General features: G+C 49.2%; 1 protein-coding gene across 4 annotated transcripts in view; it reads left to right on the top strand.

Moving 5' to 3' along the window:
* AGPAT5 (1-acylglycerol-3-phosphate O-acyltransferase 5) overlaps nucleotides 1–11,225 on the top strand; it is a 57,938-nt gene extending 46,713 nt beyond the window's left edge. For 3 of the 4 annotated variants that reach the window (XM_035699866.2, XM_025445622.3, XM_025445623.3), the window contains 3 exons: nucleotides 2–163; nucleotides 6,392–6,515; nucleotides 8,660–11,225. In XM_035699866.2, the coding sequence (XP_035555759.1) occupies nucleotides 2–163; nucleotides 6,392–6,515; nucleotides 8,660–8,885 (512 nt within the window). In that variant the 3' untranslated portion in view covers nucleotides 8,886–11,225. The remainder of the gene's footprint in view (nucleotide 1; nucleotides 164–6,391; nucleotides 6,516–8,659) is intronic. The other variant, XM_025445624.3, reaches the window with a different exon arrangement.
* The last annotated feature ends 7,857 nt before the right edge of the window (nucleotides 11,226–19,082 follow it).

Genomic DNA, 19,082 nt, shown 5'->3' with positions numbered 1-19,082 from the left:
GGCTTTGCAGTATTAAAACATGTGCTGACACCAAGAATAAAGGCAACTCATGTTGCTTTTGATTCTATGAAGAATTATTTAGATGCAATTTATGATGTGACAGTGGCTTTTGAAGGGACTGTTGATGATAAGGGGCAGCGGAAAGAAGCGCCATCCATGGCTGGTGAGTGTAAATTTTGAATTATGTCATTTATTTGTGAATGTGTAATTATTCTCTTTAATGGGTGAGTGTACTTCATAACATTTACTTGATATACTTTCTAAGTATATATTTGATCTATTTTTCAGGTAGTTTTTACTGATCCATACCAGTTTGAATATCAGGAGTCCTGCTAAGTTTGGTATTTTCTGGTTGCTGTCTTTAGGCCTTTGGACTTGCCCATTGTCATTAATTTAGCTTCTTTCTACCCATAAGAATGGAAGGCTATGCAAATCAAAGGGAGGGAATGAGGAAGAGAGTGCTCACCTCTGCAGTGGTCAGCATTCATCTTTTATGTACTTTTACATGATACTTACAAAATTTAGTACCTTTGTCAAGAAGAAACAGGTAAATGTGACTCTTTTTTTCAAATCTGTGCTAGGGTTTTTGGTTTTTTGTTTGTTTTTTTTTAAGTAGGCTTCATGCCTAGTGTGGAGGGGCCTGAATCCACAACCCTGAAATCTGAGACCTGAGCTGAGATCCAGAGTCACAGGCTTAACTGACTGAACCACTTGGGCTCCCCCAACCTGTGCTGGGCTTTAAAGACCTTTTAGCTATTGTCTATGTTTATGTCAGATATAACAAGAAAAAATAGAATTTTAAGTGAGCAGAGTATTCTAGTTAAACATAAAGATACGCTCGGCTGGTAGAGGAATTTAAATTTAGGATTAGGGAGACAAGGAAGTGCCCAGTAGAGCTGTGATCGAGAGAGGGAACAGGGTTTTTCCGTGCCACATTGGTGGCTGTGGAAGGTCGAAACACCAGGTCTATCCGAGTGTTTCGGTCAGTAGGTCCTCCTGAAGGCCGATGATGTTCAGACTTGTCTAGAAGACACAGAGAGTAGCTGCCCGGAGCAGGAGGTCAGGGGAGAGGACAGGGATGAAGCACTGATGGGGGTGAGTGGGGGCCAGATGGGGTGAACAGTGGTCACAGTGGCTGGAAATACAAATCTGAAGTAGTGAGACTGATTGCTCTCACACTTGCCTTTAACACAGAGCAGTTGTCACGTAGGAAGCTGAAGATTTTTTTCACTTTAAATGGAATTTTTTGGAATATATTATACATCAAACAGTTTAAAAACCACACTATATAAAGCATACCGTGAAATGGCTTGCTTTCCACCAAGTCCCCATCCACCTGGGTCCACCTTCCCCAGCCCAGAGGTAACCACTTTTCTTAATTTTTTTGTGTATCATATGTTCAAAATTAAGTCTACATTCTCACCCTGTAGTCCCTCCCTTCTTATAAAAAAGGCAACGTGTTAATATTTTTCTTTTATTCAACCATCCAAGGAGTCAGTGACCTATTTTTACATTTGAAAACTGACATGCTTTTACTTGTTCAACAATATTATCACTAGTTTATCATTGTTTAAAAAATGAGATTTATTGAACATGTTTTTATTGTTCATGAGAAACATATAATTCCCATAATAACCTTTGCAAAATGCTTTCATTATGCCACCGTCCCGGTCGTAAGAGCTCCTGGCTTGGGCAGTGCTCACGGGCCAAGTCCCACCTCTTTAGCCTGCCCTCCGAGGACTTTGTATCCTAGCTGTCCGCTCTCTTTCACTCCCTCGCCTTCTGGAATGAAGGCTGTGTGCAGGCCAGGCCTCCTTTCCAAGTGAAACCCCTTCCCTTTGTTGCCCTCCGCCCAGCATTCCTCTCCCCTAGCTCAGTTGCTTTCTCTTGCTTTAGCTCTCCCATGGCATTACGTGCTTATGCCACAAGGCTAGCACGCAGCATATGGTGATTCTTTACCTCCCCCAACGGGGTGAGAAGCCTTGAGGAAGAAAACCAGTTTAGAGTTGCATTGTCTAGATTCCAACCCAGCACCCCCTCCCACTGCTCTGCTTCCTCTACTGCATACACATTAGCTGACAGTGGCTTTGTGTTTTCCTTACAAATTGTCTCTTTTTGAGGAGGTTAGCTTTTCTAATTATCACACCCAGAAGCCATGTGGAAAATAAATCTTGTCATTTCAGTCAATTAAGGGTGAATATTTCCACGAGGAAAAATACACCATAGTAAAATCAGAAGACTGAAGACAAAGTGGGAAAATACTTGCAACTTAGATCACAGGAAAGAAAGCCAGACTCCCTTGATGTATAAAATGCTTCTACAAATTGATAAGAAGATGATCAATAACTGCATAATAGTTCACATAAAAAAGTGCTCAATCTCATTCATAATAAGAAAAATGCAAATTAAAATTTTTAGCAAGATAACATGTTTTATTATCACGTTGGCAAAAATCCCAGTATCAGGTTTGAAGACAGACCCTGTGGGTGAACTTCAAGTAGAAGAGTCACGTCTGTACTTTGCTGTTAGAGATGTAGGACAGTGCAGCCTCTGTAGAAGTTGCCCTGGCGCGTGTGCCCGCTTTGCAAGTGCTCGTGCATTTCCACTGCTGAGAAATTACTCCACCAATGTACCTGTGCACATGAGAGGTGACATCTGGTTTTCCGTGTTCCGTGTTGATTTTAATTGTGAGTTTGAGACCCGTAGCTTGAAAGTCCTTGCTCCCGTTACCTTGTAAATCGATTGATAGTCTGCCCTACATTAATCTAGTGTAGATTAAGATCCACTTTAAATTTATGATGTAAGTTGCATTAGGTATAAAATTCCGTACCTTAGAACATGGTAAGTACTTGGTGGGTGAGTATAATTAGTATTGAATATTATCTCCATACATAGTGGACTGTCATTTAAGATTCGTATTTGACACCCCAATTAAAAACATTATTTCCATAGTTGGCTAAGTCCCGTGGTTGCTCGATTGTGCGTTTATATGCCCCAGGCCAGCCTTTCTCAGCGCAGGGTAGAAGTATTATAGTTCCATCGGAGTCACCTGGGATGACTGTTGAGCGTGCAGGGCCTCAGCTCCGCTCTAGACTGCTAAGGTGGACGGGCTGCAGGTGAGGGCAGAAGCTGCAGTGTCCGTGAACTCTTGTGCTCACGAGTCTTCCAGTTTGGGCCTTAACGAGGCGTCCTGTTAGAGAGGCAGTAGTGCCGCTTGTGCTTCTCACTTCGTGGTGCCTTTCCTTGTAAGGGGAGTATTGACCAGAGCCCACTGGGCATGCACTTTGTGGTTCCTCTGGTCTTGTCATCAGGTCTTTGTCCTCCTTGGACCATGTCCATTGGGCAGAGGAGAGAGAGGCCAGTCTGATGATCATTGGCTTATTTAAAATCCATTTCTCTAGTGGGTGGTATGCGCAATACATTGTGAAGCTAAGGTTCTGTTAAATCAGTTAATAGGGTGCTGGGTAGCTTTTTTCTGTTACTATTTTCTTATATGAAACTCAGACTTATTAGAGGGGGAAATTACAGGTAATCCCAAAGAAGGAATGAAATGCTACAGGCTCACCCGTCCAGATGCAGTTAACAAATGAGATATTTTCCTCAAAATCTTCCTTTTTATAATGTCTCCATGTTGCAGTATGTTTGTGCCTTTGGATATTTTTTTTTGATGAGGTCATTTGTATAGTTTTCTTTATATCTTGCTTTTAATTGCTTAGTAGGGTGTTCATAAACATCCTTACACATCAGTATATACACTTTTATAATGTTCAAAAAATGCCACATCATGCCCCTTGATGTGACTTTACAACAGTTTACCCAGCTTTCTACTCTGGGATTTGGGTCATCTTTTTGCCCTAGAGGAAGAGAGGGCAGGGGTTGTCAGCCAGCCAGCCAGCAGGGTGGGGGCCAGGTGAGGTCCCGGCGTGTGCAGGTTGTCCCAGGTCAGCACATGGATGTCCTCTGCTCCACTCTCTGAGCCCGGCTTTTCTCTCCCGTCTCCCCAGGCACAGAGCAAATGCAGCTCATTTTCTCCAGAGACTAGTCCTTGTGACATATGGGAGTACCTGGAAGACTCCTATTACCCTAGCATGTCAGTATACTCTGGGGCTCTACTAGGAAAGTTCTGAGGAGGAAAACAGTATACCTTAATTAGAACACTTTTACCATATATTTCTAAATATTATGGGAAAATTTTTTGCTCACACAATATGAAATAACCTTCAACTAAAATAGTTTTTACAAGTATAGATACATGAGTTTTATTAAATATTGAAGAAAACACTTATGTCACTTCTTTTTTTTTTTTTTTAATTTTTTTATTTATGATAGTTACAGAGAGAGAGAGAGAGAGAGAGAGAGAGGCAGAGACACAGGCAGAGGGAGAAGCAGGCTCCATGCACCAGGAGCCTGATGTGGGATTCGATCCCGGGTCTCCAGGATCGTGCCCTGGGCCAAAGGCAGGCACTAAACCGCTGCACCACCCAGGGATCCCCACTTATGTCACTTCTTTCATGTCTCCTGAAAGTCATGTAGTGTTTATCTGATGATTGTCATGGTTTACATTTGGGTCCTCAACACAGGGGCCGGCTGATGGGCTCCAGCGCCGTGCGCCCTGGGTCCTCTCTGAGCCAAGCGTGGTAGCACTTGGCTCCATGGCTCCCAGACGTGGGATGGAATAACGCCCACGACATGGTTGTAAACACCAGAGTACCCCGTAAACGTTAGGGGGCACACCCTGAAAGCACCCCTCTGGAGCCGGGAGTCCTACTCACAGGGTCTGTGCCTCTGCCCTCCTCAGCTGACGTCCCACGAAGGACACTGCTGTCACTTCCCAGGCACCGTGGTTTACACGCGTGCCAGTTCTGACTTTTGAAGTCTGCTCACTTCTGTCTCCTCGCACCCGCGCTGTCAGGGTAGATGCATGTGTGGTTCCGTCGATGCGGAGGGGCACGTCGGGCCTCTGGTGTGCTGGCACCGCCGCCCCGCCCGGAGCAGGCCGGGCTCAGCAGCCCTGTCAGCCGGGAGCTGCCCCCCACCCACCCCCTTCTCTGAGTCTCCGGCTCACACACCGGGAGACGCACGCCGAGAGCTCACACGTCTGCCCAGGGCTGACCAGGGGCCACCCACACCTGTCCGGCTCTTGCCCTCTGCACGGTTCCGCTGCTAAAATATTCTTCGGCGGCAATTCGATGACATTCATGAAAACAGAAGTTGGGGAAAACTAAGACAAAAATACCGAATGGTGAAGTCTTCCCTCTGGCAGTGCCTTTTGCACATTTATCATCAAAGCCAGCTCGCTCTGGAAAGTATGTGACAGTAGGAGAGTTTTGACGACGGAAAGGCCGCGTGGTATTAAGGCTTGATGACCCCAGTGGTGGAGAAGAACCGTGGTAGAGAATACGTAGCAAAAAGGGGCTGTGTGCGGAGTCCGAAGAACGGGGACTTCTTTGAGCTCAAGGTCTTCCTCCAACTGCAGAGCCTGTGAGTCACCGCTTCTAGATGGCTGAACACACGTCCTCTTGAGGCAGCAGGCCTCCGCCGCCTCCTTGCACGCTCACCTAGGGAACCTAGTCTCCTCTCGTCCCTCGGGAACACCTCCTGGTTCTCCGAGGGATGAAGGATGTGAACGACCTCGCCTCTTCGCCGAGAGCCGCCTCCAAGGAAGGGAGTTTCCCAGCTCAGGGTTTCCTGTCCTGGAGTAAATCTTGGCCTCGTCGCTTGGGCATGCCAGGCTGCAAAGGGACCGCCGGCTGTGCGCAAGGTAGGGCGCCGGAGGACTGGCATCCGAGAGCTCGCGGCTTTCCACCAGGAACTTTTGGTTCCTAAGCCGAGGGTGGTATGTGACTGTGCGGCCGAGGCCAGCAATGAGGGGACACCAATGGCTCGTCCTGGAGCGGGGGCCGTCGTTCCCACGTCCGGGTCCGGGTGTGTGACGGTCGGTGCCGGGCTACGCGCCTCCGCGCTCCCAGCGCTCTGGCAGAGGGAGCCAGACAGGCTCCATCTCCGCCCTGCTGGGGCCCACGGTCCAGTGGGAACGCAGAGTGATGTGCTTGGAAACCGGTGGCCAGTGAGCCTCAGGGCGCCTGGCGTTCGGGGACCCCTCAGAGGCTGGGCTTGTACTTGGCGGGGCCCAACCTCTCCTCCCGGCTGCTGACTCCACTTACCACGCGGGCAGTTGCAGTGGACTGGAAATTCTAACACACGGTTCTACTTCAGCTTGAATCAGTTTATAGTTCTTGTTTTCTTTTAGCTTTTTTTCTTTCTTTTTTTTTGCTGAAGAATGCTTTTTCATCATTTAAAAATATTTTTTTACCTCATTTTGAATTGTTTTACATAACCCGTGAGTTCCAAAATAACAAAAAAAATGAATTTTTTTTTTGTTTCTTGTTAGAATTTCTCTGCAAAGAATGTCCAAAAATTCATATCCACATTGACCGTATAGACAAAAAAGATGTTCCCGAAGAACAAGCATATATGAGAAGATGGCTTCATGAGCGTTTTGAAATCAAAGATAAGTGAGTAACAGCGGTTCTCCTACCTCAAAAACTTGAGTTCAGCTAAATTTCACTGTGGTAAATAAACAATTTGAAACTAATGTAAGCAGTCTTATTATCTTAAGAATGCTTTTTTTTTTTTTTTTTTTTAAATAAACTCAGGTCCAATCTGTTCATGTTTTAAACTTCACTGTTACAAAGTCTGTGAGAGAACTCACTACAGGAGGGCTCCCTGCTTTATTCGCAGTAGTTCCTAGACAGGACTCTGGTGAGATATGAAATTAGAGGAGAGACACACACACACACACACACACACACACACATTTCCACTGTGAGGTGCCCCAGGTCCCGCCACGTGGTGCGTGCTTGAGACCTGGTTGGCATCCCCCCCCCCCCCCCCGCCCGATGCCCAGAAGGCGAGGCTGTGGTTGGAGGAGTGTCTGATGTACGTGTGGAAAGTGTCGGAAGAGGAAAGGGCAGGTGACGTGGTTCTGACCAAAGGGTCTTTTTGCTGTGAGTTCTTTGGGGCCTAACCAGTTTCTAGGACGGACCTTGAGTTCGTTCACGCTAATAACATCACTTCAGAGCGAACAACACTGTGAACAACAGGGTTGACCCTTGCTGAGCGTTGCCTGGAAGCAAATTACAGGTGTCTTGAGATACCTCTTGGGTGAGGCACAGCTTAAAGAGGTCAAACTGAGGGAGGGGTCGTGATGTCCCACTTACTGAAGAGCAAACCTGAAACCAGCAAAGCTGGTGCCCTCCGCAGAGGATATTAGAACCCCCTGGATTTAATACAATTTTCCAAAGGAAAACATTTTAGAATTTTCTTCTCTTTTTAGGAAGATAAAAAGTAGATGTCAGGTTTTGATATGATACTTAGAAATTGAATTCTCTTGGATGAAAACTTCAGGATTTATTATTTACTGTTTGCTATCAATGGGAGTTTTATCCTTTCTGATGCATATCCTGTTTTTTGAAAGAATATTTTAAACATCTCTACTATTTATCCTCTTTTTGAAAAAAAATAGATCCATTAATTATAGGATGCATCATTTACTAAAACCACATTGAAAAGTGTGGAGTTTTTACAGACTCAAAAGTAAGACTTCCAAAATTAGGTTTAGGTTCAGAAATCTTTCCTGTTTTATTCAAATGTGCTTCTCAGCAGACTGCTCTGTTCTCCCTTTCGTGGTTGTATTACAGTAAAATTACTTCCTCATTGACCCTTGCGAGTTCACTTTAAAGAGTTACAATTATTAAAAGTGTGCTGCATTGAAAATGAAGCTTTATGAAGTGTATAGACAAGGAGCTGCATTTCTGTATTTCGTCGCGTCAGATGTACGTGACCTAATTCCACCAGCCGCTCAGTGCTACCCACTGTGGTTATGGAAGAAAGTTCTAAAGTAAAACACATGTGTTTTGACATGGAAATCAGTTCTCAGAAAAAAAAAGCTTGAGCAGTATGCTTGATATCCAATGTACGTCGTGTTATAGGCGCCAACACATACTTAGGACGAGTCTGGACCTTTTAAAACAGTGGTTCTCTCTAGGGAACCTGTTAAGGTAATAGAAGGACTTTCCACTTTTGTACTTGGGTTTGGGAGTTTTATGCCGAGTCTGTTCTGCTGTTATAACTTTACAGTTTTAAAATTAGATAGGAAAATGAAGTAACTATGCTGTTTTTCTCTTCTTGTACCTATTTTTATAATTCCATGCAAATAGGGGCTTTTGGGGAGAAACCCCATGTATGTTACAAGAGCTGCTGCTCTTTCTTTGACTCCTGATGGAATGAGAGCTATAGGAAGGAAGAGTAAAGATGGGGAAGGTGGAAACAAAGTGAGATGGGCTATTACCCTGTGCGAGTCTGGTTGTTTAAAATTATTAAAAATCTAAAGCTTAAAAAAATCATCTCCATAAAATTACTTAAAACCATGTTTTAAAAAGAATTACATACAATAGAATATTAAAGGTATTTTTAAATTCCAGAAACTAACTAAATCAAGTCTCTGGGTATTTCCTTATTCATCTCCCCCCCCCCCCCCACCCCGCCAAGGACCTCTAGCTTCTCCAGAATGTGATAGGCATCCAGTAGCTATTTGTTTAGTTGGAATATTAAATGACTAAGCCTGAACTTGAATTCTTTTTTTCCATTCTGGCCACAGGTTGCTTATTGAATTTTATGATTCACTGGATCCAGAAAGAAGAAACAAATTTCCTGGGGAAAGTGTTAATTCTAAATTAAGTCTCAAGAAGACTTTACCATCGTTGTTGATCTTAAGTGGCTTGACTGCTGGAATGCTCATGACCGAGGCTGGAAGGAAACTCTATGTGAGAACGTGGATTTATGGAACCTTAATTGGCTGCTTGTGGGTTAGTATAAAGGCGTGAACAGGTAGCAGCCAGTCTGCAGGCAGTGGGATGCGCTGCATGGTTTAGTGTTGGCAGCCACACCTTACGTCAGATTGTTTCCCGAATTTAATAAGAAGTGTAAATAAAGCCTTGTTGATTGAACATTGGATAAAATAGAATTTCTGATTAAAGCCAATACGCAGTTGGTCTTGGGCAAACATAACGTGGTTTCACGACTTTAGAACAGAAGCTGCTGGAAAGGGAAAAGCTAAGCAGTGTATGCTATCACTTGGCATCTCCTGTGAACTAACGTCATCTACAGAAGATTAATAGGATTGTATGATTATTGTTTTGTAATTCAAATAGCTGCATTCATGAACATTAATTTGCAGTATATTTTACTGTATTTGTTATTTTTAATTTTTTACAACTTGACTAATCCAGCCTTTCTCGCTACGGTATTTAGTATCTTGGAGCTCTGTGATATTTTGCTGTTTGCTTAATTTCTCCACGTGAGTGAAAGAAATTGTATTTAAATATAAGAGGGATACAAGGTAAAGGGCGAGGAGTTGTCCGTGGGGAGGAAGCTCTGGGTAGCGCATGCTTTTAGTGGACTGCATCGTTAGCTGATTTTACTTTATATTTGCAGAGTAATTAACATTTCTAATATTTATTGAAACAGCTTAATTTGCACACCCTGTATTGTATACAAAAGAATAATGTATAAAATATGAGAATTAAGTTTAAGTTAGAATTGTGACCCTGATTCTTTGTGGCAGAACTTTCCATTGCCCGGCTTTCTGAAGAGTTCAGCGAAGCTCTTAGTGCTTCCCGACATCTGTGCCATAACTACTTGAAAACCTGCAGGTTTCCTATCATTTTTTATATCAAAATAATCAGTGTGAACCGTTGTTGGACCTGAGTCCGCAGATATTTGAGGTGATGGGAGCCTCCAGACGTCTGACTAGATTCACTAGCATGTGCCTTTTGCCTGTAACTCTTGAGTTTAGCAAAACCTTTAATTCAGAAGTCACTTTTTTAATGTCATCACGGTCGATTCCCACCGTGTTTGGATTCTTTTCCTTTGGATTCCCGGCAGCGTGCTGCTCGGTGCCTGGCACGGGACACACGCCGGGGAGAGGAGTGTCTGCTGCGGCAGAGGCCCTTCCTCCACGCTCTCGGGGCCGGCCTCGCTGGCTGCGGCAGACGGTTTGCGGTTGTCGCACGTCAAGAAGGTCACCTTCCACGAGCCGGGGAGACTGCATCCGTCAGGCCTGGACGGATGTGTTTAGTTGTCATGAGTCCCCGTGGGGCTACACCACCGTCCACGTCACCTCCACACAAGAGCTGTGTTTCAGGAACCAAATCACGCGATTGGGTTTTCAGTCTCAAAATAATAAAATCTGTCCTGTGCGGGAGGACGGCCTTTGTGGATCTGCTCTGTTTTTATGTCACAACTTAAACGTGATTGCCTACTAGTCCCTTAAGATAACATTTCTGCTTAATGGATTTTTGTTGTAAAATTATATCCGTGTCCCCAGATGAAACACACCAGCTGAATCATGATGAACAAAATGAAAATAATAAATAAGGGAGATTTCGTCTGACGGGTTCTCCAGACCCAGAGAGGAGGCCGTGTCGGCACCTTTGCGGAGCCGGGTGGCGGGAATTGTACATACGTTAGTTAGTGTGTGTGTGTGCACATCCCCACGGGATACGGCCGGCCTGGTTAAGTGTGGCGGGGTCGGTAAAACTGAAAAGTGTTCTCATGCCAATTGTCGTTTTCTCTTACTTGTAAGGTGAAATTTAAATCAATCCCGTGTCTCTGTTAATACTTTTTTTTTTTTAAAAAAAAAAACAACCCTAAAGTTAGAACCTATTTCTAATTAGACCAAAGTAAATGCAAGTTGCATAACTTACTTTGAATATCATGGATATGCTCTAAATTTAAATTTTAAGAAGAAATACCATTGGAATTATGTTGATTATAACTGATTTTAAGGAGTCACAGTGAACTGCATAAGATCACTTTGAACATCATGTTTCTTAAAAACATACTTATATTCTCACAAAAGTTCTATAAAATATATTTGTTAGTTTAAAAATTTTGTATCAAAATATTTGGAAAATTAGAAGCTTCTTTTTAACATGTGTTGATATGACTTGAATTATTATTTTCTAAAATTAAGAGCCCTGTATCTACCTGTACATCTTTTCACATATCATTTAAGCCTTTGTCTTACTATTATTGTTGATTTGCAGCTTAGTTATTACTTAGTTTTTCTTTATAAGAATGCCATCAATGTGCATGCTTTTACGTTTTCCAGAAAAGGGTGTGTTTGGATGAAAGCAAAAGAAAAAATAAAATCTTTCACTGTCTCTCATGTCTGTGCTATTTAACATTTTGCGACCCAGAAATTCCCCAGCGGTCTTCTGTTCCTTTGATAGGCTTTGTGGCTGGTCCTGCGTTCCGAGCTTACAAAGTTATGATATTTTTTTGTAAATGTTGAGCAAGTTTTAAAAAATACACTACAGTACTCATAATCGCAAAGCAATATATTGGTTTCATTATATAAACTCATCTGTGTATCTTAGACGACGTATGCAGCGAGTATTAGCTGCTTGACGGTTCTGTAATCGAGGCTGTCCCACTGAGACTTGGCCAGTGCCTAAAATCAGCCAGGCCGCTAAGTACGTGCCAATCTGGGTAATGCCTGCTTCCTACATACTAATGATTTTTTTTCTTGTCTTCCATTTCCATGTGATGTTGTTTCATTTACAGTGGTACCAAGTTTCCTTTATATCCAGACGGCGACGACATAGGCTTTGTTTTTCCTTTGTAAAGTTTCATGGTTTATTATTACATTCACTGAAAAGATCTGCCTCAATAAAGTGATCTTTTAAGTAGATGGACCATTTAAAAAAAATGGACCATTATAAAAATACAGTACATAAAAAATTTGCCCACCAGGTTACAGACACAAAGTAACTGCCGATACACATTTGACTCACACTTAAGAAGACAGAGGAATGTCTATCGTAGGTTGTAACCATAATAGTATTTGTCCTTAACGTCTTGGATTGAAGAAAAGGCTGCCTGGCAGATACGTCCAATGCCACCTTGCAGGAGGTCACCCGTCAGTAGGATTTTTTTTTGGGGGTGGGGAAGGGGTTAGACCATTTCTTTATGATGAGTTATACCTACTTTTAGATGAAAGATCAGCTACCTTGGAATGTCGCGTTACCATTTAGTATTTTGTCATTATAAACAGACTAACCTAACACAAGCGTTGGAACGAGAGCCGGGCCTTACTCAAACCAGTAATTTGGAAACATGGAGATGTTTGACAACTGGGTGGGTAAAATACCCACGTAGTTGAATTTAAAGCTTCATTCAGATATTTTGAAGTCCCAGGTATATAAATTATTTCCGTTTACAGTAGCCCTGACTCAACATTATGCCCAGGATTTCATCTGATCCCTTTTCCAGTCTGTGGACAAGAAAATAAATCCATTACTTTTACTAACTGGGGAGTCGTTCTCCGTGTGGTGAGGTGAGGTCAGAGACTCATCCCTTCTCCCAAGCAGGGCGAGAGAAGAGCGGCATTTCTCAGCCCCTCCAAATAGAAAGCTCCGTTGATTCTGTCCTAAAGAAAATACCCTCTGTAGAACACGCTCAGTTAATGTTTATTGATGGCCAGTTACTCCATCCAGATTAATGTTGGTTCATGATTTTATATGTGAATATTTAAGACCTGCTCTGCAGTTTTATAAATCGTTGTGTCTTAAAAAAAAAAAGAAGAAGATACTACTGATACATCCTTTGTGTTCAGGAGGAGAGAATATTGGACCAGCCTCTTGTCTCCTTATGGTATGTTCAGAATAAATTCTGATTTACGTCCTTGGCTTTACTGGTGCTTCATTAATCCAGCAAAAAAAAGGAAAATATAAATCTCAAGAGTGACTTCGTGATACACGATGGCAAAAGATCTACTGGGTGATAGTTACTTCACATCTATGTGAAAACGTGCGTATGCTTTGTGCATGTGCATGTTTTACCGCCAAATAGCTGCAAGGTGCATTATTTTTTTTATTTTTTTATTTTTTTATTGGAGATGCGTTATTTTAGAATCGTGTTTTCTTTTGATAACTTGCCGCGATTTGTTGGGTGCTTGCCGTGTGCCGGGCCGTGTGCTGACCTCCCAGGTGTCTCCCGCCCTCCACACACGTTGACCCCGGGTCCTGTCGCTCAGCCCGGGCGCTAGTGCACTGCCGGGGTTTGAGCCCTGGTCCTCCCAGCTGGTTCTCCACCTTAGACTAGTTACTTAGAGTTTCTGTTCCCGCTTGCTGTTTCTGTTTAAGTTTTCTCATCGGTAAATCACTGACGATAATTGCATTTACCTCAAAAGGTCGTTGGTGACTCAGTAAGTTACGAAAGCACAGGTTGTAGTTCGTGAAATGTGGCAGGTGCTAGTAAGTAGACCTTGTTCTTCAACTTCTCCTGTTCCCAGCAGGTGAGGAAACGGGGACTCGGAGAGTTGGAATAAAATACCCAAAGTCACGCTGATTCTTCTAGCAGAAACACGTGCCCGTTCTCTTCCTCTTAACCAAGGTGTGGAGACGCGGTGTCTCAGACTCCCGGGTGCCTGTAGGGCCTCGGTCGTGACTGTAATCGTGGCCACGCAGAGATGTTTTGTTTAAAACCTAAATCAGGGGATCCCTGGGTGGCTCAGCGGTTTAGCGCCTGCCTTCAACCCAGGGCGTGATCCTGGAGACCCAGGATCGAGTCCCACGTCGGCTCCGTGCATGGAGCCTGCTTCTCCCTCTGCCTGTGTCTCTGCCTTTCTCTCTCATGAATAAATCTTAAAAAAAAATAAAATAAAACCTAAATCAACACAGAGGTTGCAAAAGGACAGATTTTCGGTATTTGTTTCAAAAGCGTCACAGTCTTCAAAAAAAGTCACAGTCTCCAAACGGACCCCAGGTGGGCTTGAGGGCTGGGGGGTCGCGCGGTCCCGGCCTGCGAGGGCTGGCGTGCGACGGCAGGGCCCAAGGTCTCTCCACGCCGGGTGCGGGGTGCAGGGGTGCGGTAAGGTTGGAACCAGCCCATGGGACGGGGGCCTGTCGGGGGAGCCCAGCCGGGAGTGGGAGCACGCTCTACCTGTTCCGCTCCCTCCTTCATCAGGTGCCCTGGCAACCCGGGCCCGATGAGGGCAGCGACCCCAGGGTCGGGGACACTGCTTGGAGGTGATGGTCCTAAAAATGTGTTTTGATGCCCCGTCAGCAGGAGTGTGAGCGGTTACGGGGGGCCTCCGTGGTCGGCTCTGCCCGTGGCCCTGCGCGCGCCTCGGGTCCCACGGCTCAGGCTTGTCTGTCCGGGTCCCGGCTCGGTCCCCAACCCCGGGCCCACTGGCCCGGAGCACCGTGCCGCGGGAGGTCAGTGAGCGCGCGGAGCCCGGCGGGGCCGCCTGCCGTCCACGGGGCAGCAGGAGGCCGGCCCGGACGAGGAGCTCGAGGAGCACGGCCCGGGACCCTCGGGGAGGAGAAACGAACGACAGGGCCTCGGGGTCGCAGCGGAGCGTCCGGAGGAGCCGGGAGCGTGTCCGCCTGGACAGCACCTGGGGGAGCCGCACCCCGCTGGCCGTCCTGGGTGTCTGGGTGTCCCGGCCCCCACGTGGCTGCTCCAGCCGGGGGCACAGCCCCTCCCGAGGGGTCCCCTGGGGCGCCCAGCAGACCCAGGTGGGAGGAGGTGAAAGGTGGGCCTGCCGGAGCCCCCGCATCGGGGGGACCCCCGTGCCCAGCACCCTCGTGGTCGGGAGGTGGCTGTCACCTGCAGCCACGAGGAGCCCACGCGGTCGCTGCCGGATGATGCGGGCGCAGCGGAGCCACAGCACGGCCCCACCGCGGGCCACTGTGTGGCCCCGCTGCTGGAAGCCAGGCTCCCCCGAGGTCGTCCCACCCCTTACTGTCTGTCGCTGGTGAAGGAGACGTGGGGAGGCGAGAGCGTGTCCTGGGGTGCGGCCCCGGGTTCGAATCCCTCTCCGGCGCCCGCCAGCCCGGGCACCTGCTCTGGCCCATCTCTCATTCGTCCATCACGAGCCACGGATGCTGGTGGCCTGTCCCGCCGGGAGGGTTAAATGGAGCGACGCACCTGGAGGACCCGAGTCGCACCTGCCACTTGGAGGGAAGCGCTCCCCTGGCGCCCTGGGCCCCGACGAAGGCCATGAGCCGGTGTCGGGGTCCCCTTGGGGCCGGTTCCCGCACCCCCGTGCCTTTGCCGTGAACCACCTCACTTGCACCTTCTGCCCTAGGACCAGGAACGTTCTTGTTTTAGCTTCTTGGTGCGTCGCGCTCTTCGCCATGTGACCCACGCAGCCTCGACGCCTGAAATGAACTAAAGTAGATTAAAAACCCCGAGGGCAACCCGCGCATCAGTGTGTCTCCGCCCCTGCACCCCGTGTCCCGGCCCGGGTGCTCCAGGCTGGGGGGCCGCACCCCCTGGTGGCGGCTCTGACCCCGGAGGCCCCACCGCTGACCCCGGGCCCCGCCGGGCTCAGCGGCAACAGGCCCAGGCCGGGCTTGGCTTGAAGGCAGCGCAGCGCACGGGCTGCTGGGCCGAGCGCACCTGGGAGGGGGCTGGCGGGTCCCGGAGCTGCGGCGGGGGCGCGGGGTCACTTCTACGGACGGGCCCGGCTGCCGGAGCCTCCCCCTTCCCGCCTGTCACCCTCACACATGTGGCCCCAGCCCGCTGGGCCTGATGCGCCACCACCTGTGTCCTCAGGAGAGTCCCCCTGACGGTGGCTGCCTCGTGCTTCCAGCAGCTTCATCTCTCCTCACTGCACCGCCTCCCTGCACCGCCCCCCACCCCCGGGCCCCGTGGCCCCCAGATTCCAGGCCAGGACACAGCCCCCCACTTCCCCTCCACAAGCACTTGCCCACGCGGTGGCCCTTGGAATGTGGGCCGTGCTGAAGAGTAAAATGCACAGCGGACTTTGTTGAATTAGAAGAAAAGGTAGCTCATTAGTAACTTCTATTGCTTACACATTATTGTAATAACATTGGATATATTGTGTTCAATTAAACGTATTAAAATTTCGCCTTAAAAAAAAAATGTACCTGGGGCTCCCTGGGTGACCCAGCGGTTTAGCACCTGCCTTTGGCCCAGAGCACGATCCTGGGGTCCCGGGATCGAGTCCCACGTCTCTGCCTGCCTCTCTCTCTGTGCATCTGTCATGAACAAATAAATAAAATCTTTAAAAAAATAAAAAATAAAATTAAAAAAATGTACCTACTAGAAAATTAAAGATTCCATAGACGTCTGGCATATATTTCTATTGGGCTTCCCTGCCCGGAGACTTAACCACAATTCCCAGCTCATGTCAGGCTCCCAACAGGAGAGCCTATTGTTGATTCAATAGCTCGAAATATGAAGCCCGACATCTTATGATTAGATTAACCGTCTTATCAGAATAAATGATTACAGATTTTTGAAGGAAGGATGCTTTGACTTTACACTCTGATGCCAACAAATCCCTTTTAAAAGTACACGGTGTACACAGTAAATGTTTAATAAGCGATGTGGAAGTCATGACTCGGAAGGATCAGCGAGGAATTACTGGTGTGCACGACGGTAAAGCGCAACCAAGAAACAGAATCTGAAGAAATGTGACAAACACTGAATTGTGTCACTTCGGATGGGCTGACAGCGGACCCTACCTCGTACGAGTCTCTGTTGTTTCTGCATCCTTGCGTTTTAAATTGAATTTTAAGTCAAAAAAAAAAAAAAAAGTTAAATCTAGGCCCACAGGTGGTCCTGCTGGAGCAATGTCATCTATGAAGACGATTCCGTAGCGTGGCAGCAGCACTGGCTCAGTAAGTCACCCCCGCTCCTCCTTGACCCCTCGCCCACGCGTGAAGGGGATGAGCAGAGTCTTCCAGTGTGCGGACGACGGAGAACGCTGCGGCATCTGAATGGCTGTTCCCTGGTTCTACGATCCCCAATGATTAATGCAGATACTTGTTGCCTGTTGTGTCTGCCTGCAATAAAGGGCTAAAGCCCTGTTCCTTCTGCCTCTTTCATTCCTTCCCAAAGGAAATTGCTTGGGATGAACTGCGTTGAAAGCCAAGACTGTTTATAGTGGCCTCGGAAGGCATATTAAAAACGGTGACAGCAGGGGCAGCCCGGGTGGCCCAGCGGGTGAGCGCCGCCTTGGGCCCAGGGCCTGATCCTGGAGTCCCGGGATCCAGTCCCACATCAGGCTCCCTGCATGGAGCCTGCTTCTCCCTCTGCCTGGGTCTCGGCCTCTCTCTCTCTTTCTCTGTGTCTGTTATGAATAAATAAATAAAATCTTAAAAAAACAATGGTGACAGCACAAGCACGAGAGTTTCTGCGAGGCAGCAGCTAATAACCCCGAGAAGTGCCTGGGAAGCTGGGGGACCCCTGCGCTCCGTGGGTCAGCCCGGCAGGTGCCCAGGGGCCCACAACCTGAGGACGTGGGTGAGACGGCGGCCGGGCCGGGCCCACCTTCAGATGCAGACGCGCGGGCGCAGCAGACGGAAATGGGGCTTGGTTAGGATCTCACGGGCCGTGGAGACCCAAGGAGGCCCCGGCCCTGCCGCTGCTCAGCGGGTTGAAGGCGACCACCCAGTAGGGTCGGGACTCTGTGGTAAGGACAGACTATGGCTGGGAGAAGGCGCACGATTCGGAAATCGCCTTCACATACGGGGCACACGTGCGTGTGCGTGTGCGTGTGCGTGTGCGAACATGTTTCCCGCTGACCGCGAGGCTCCTGCAGGCTGTCGAGCGCCGCCTTCTCATTTCCCAGGCGGAGGCCCGGCCGCGGTGGCCGCCGAGGCTGCTGCGCTGTGTTCCCGGCCACGGGCAGGCTTGGGCCAACCTCTGCCCTCGCGCTCGGTCCCTCTGCCCCACTCGCCCCGCGCCGTCCACTTTCTCCCGATGGCCTTGGCGAGTCGGGACGGGGCCCAGGCGGCCCTCGGGGAGTGGTTGGTTTTAAAACCCCCGCCCGAGCTGCAGGCGCCCTTGGGGGCTCCGGGGCGGCCTCTGGGACATCCGCTGCCCGGGCCGGGGCGGGGCCGCCGGGAGCTGCGCCCCAAGACTGCCTGCGGCTGCCCCTCCTGCGAGGACCGGGGCAGGGGCGCTGAGGACCACGGACGCCCCCAGAGCCATGACCACTAACTTCTGCAAAATGGAGGGGACCCCCGAGGCGTGTCTGTGGAGGCTGCGCGGGGAGTGGCGCGGGCGCTCGGCGGGGCTGGGCTGGGCTTCAGGTGGAGTGTGGGCGCCCCAGAGGAGCCCCAGCCCAGACCCCGCGATGTCCTTGGATCCAGGTCTTTGCCACGATTGTCTGCCACCCCCTGGTGGCCGCTTCAGGGCAGCGAAGGGCTCGGAGTGAGACAAAGACCTCTGGGGGGAGCACCCTCGTGGGGGGAGCACCCTCAGGGAGGGAAGCACCCTCATGGGGAGAAGCACCCTCAGGGGGGGAAAGCACCCTTGTGGGGGGAGCACTCTCATGGGGGGGCACCCTCGTAGGGGGAGCACCCTCGTGGGGGGGAAGCACCCTTGTAGGGGGGGAAGGGAAGCACCTTCGTGGGGGAAGGGAAGCACCCTCCTGGGGGGGAGCACCCTCCTGGGGGGGAGCACCCTCGCAGGCCTCCTGCAGCGCCCTCGCGTAATGGGACACACAGCAGCTGCTCCCCGCGGCTTCTCGCCCTGCCCGCCCCCTGAAGGACCTCACGTGCGGTCCCACGGACCTCTAGCCTCTTTCGCTGCCGTGGTGGCCCTAAAGGTGTCCTCGCACCGGCCGGGCCGCCCTGCAGGCATATCGCAAACCCACAGCTTCTTGCCTGGACCACGTCCCTCTCTTGGGGCCGCATCCCCTTCGGGGGCATTTGGGGACCCGGCCCCCCCCAGCTGCAGACACCCTTGGAGGGCTGGGGGGCAGCATCTCCACCATCCTCACTGGCTGGGGCGGGGCAGCGACCCGCGGGGAGGGCTCTGCGTCCGGGCAGGTGCGGGCAGGTGCGGCTGCGGTCTCCTGAGGCCCGGGTGACACGACGCTCTGCGCCTGGCTGCGGAGCCCCACGGCCTGTTCTCCACACACGCCCCCGGCCCCCCAGCACTCGGCCCCCACCCCCCAGGACCCAACCCCACCTGCCCCCCAGCACCTGCTCCCAGGTCCTGCACCCTCCAGGACCTGACCCCCTCCCCCGGCCACC

Source organism: Canis lupus, chromosome 16 (assembly GCF_003254725.2).
Source record: "Canis lupus dingo isolate Sandy chromosome 16, ASM325472v2, whole genome shotgun sequence".
NCBI classification, from domain to species: domain Eukaryota; kingdom Metazoa; phylum Chordata; class Mammalia; order Carnivora; family Canidae; genus Canis; species Canis lupus.
The sequence above is the reverse complement of the archived record's forward strand: the minus strand, read 5'-3'. Positions and strand labels throughout refer to the sequence as shown.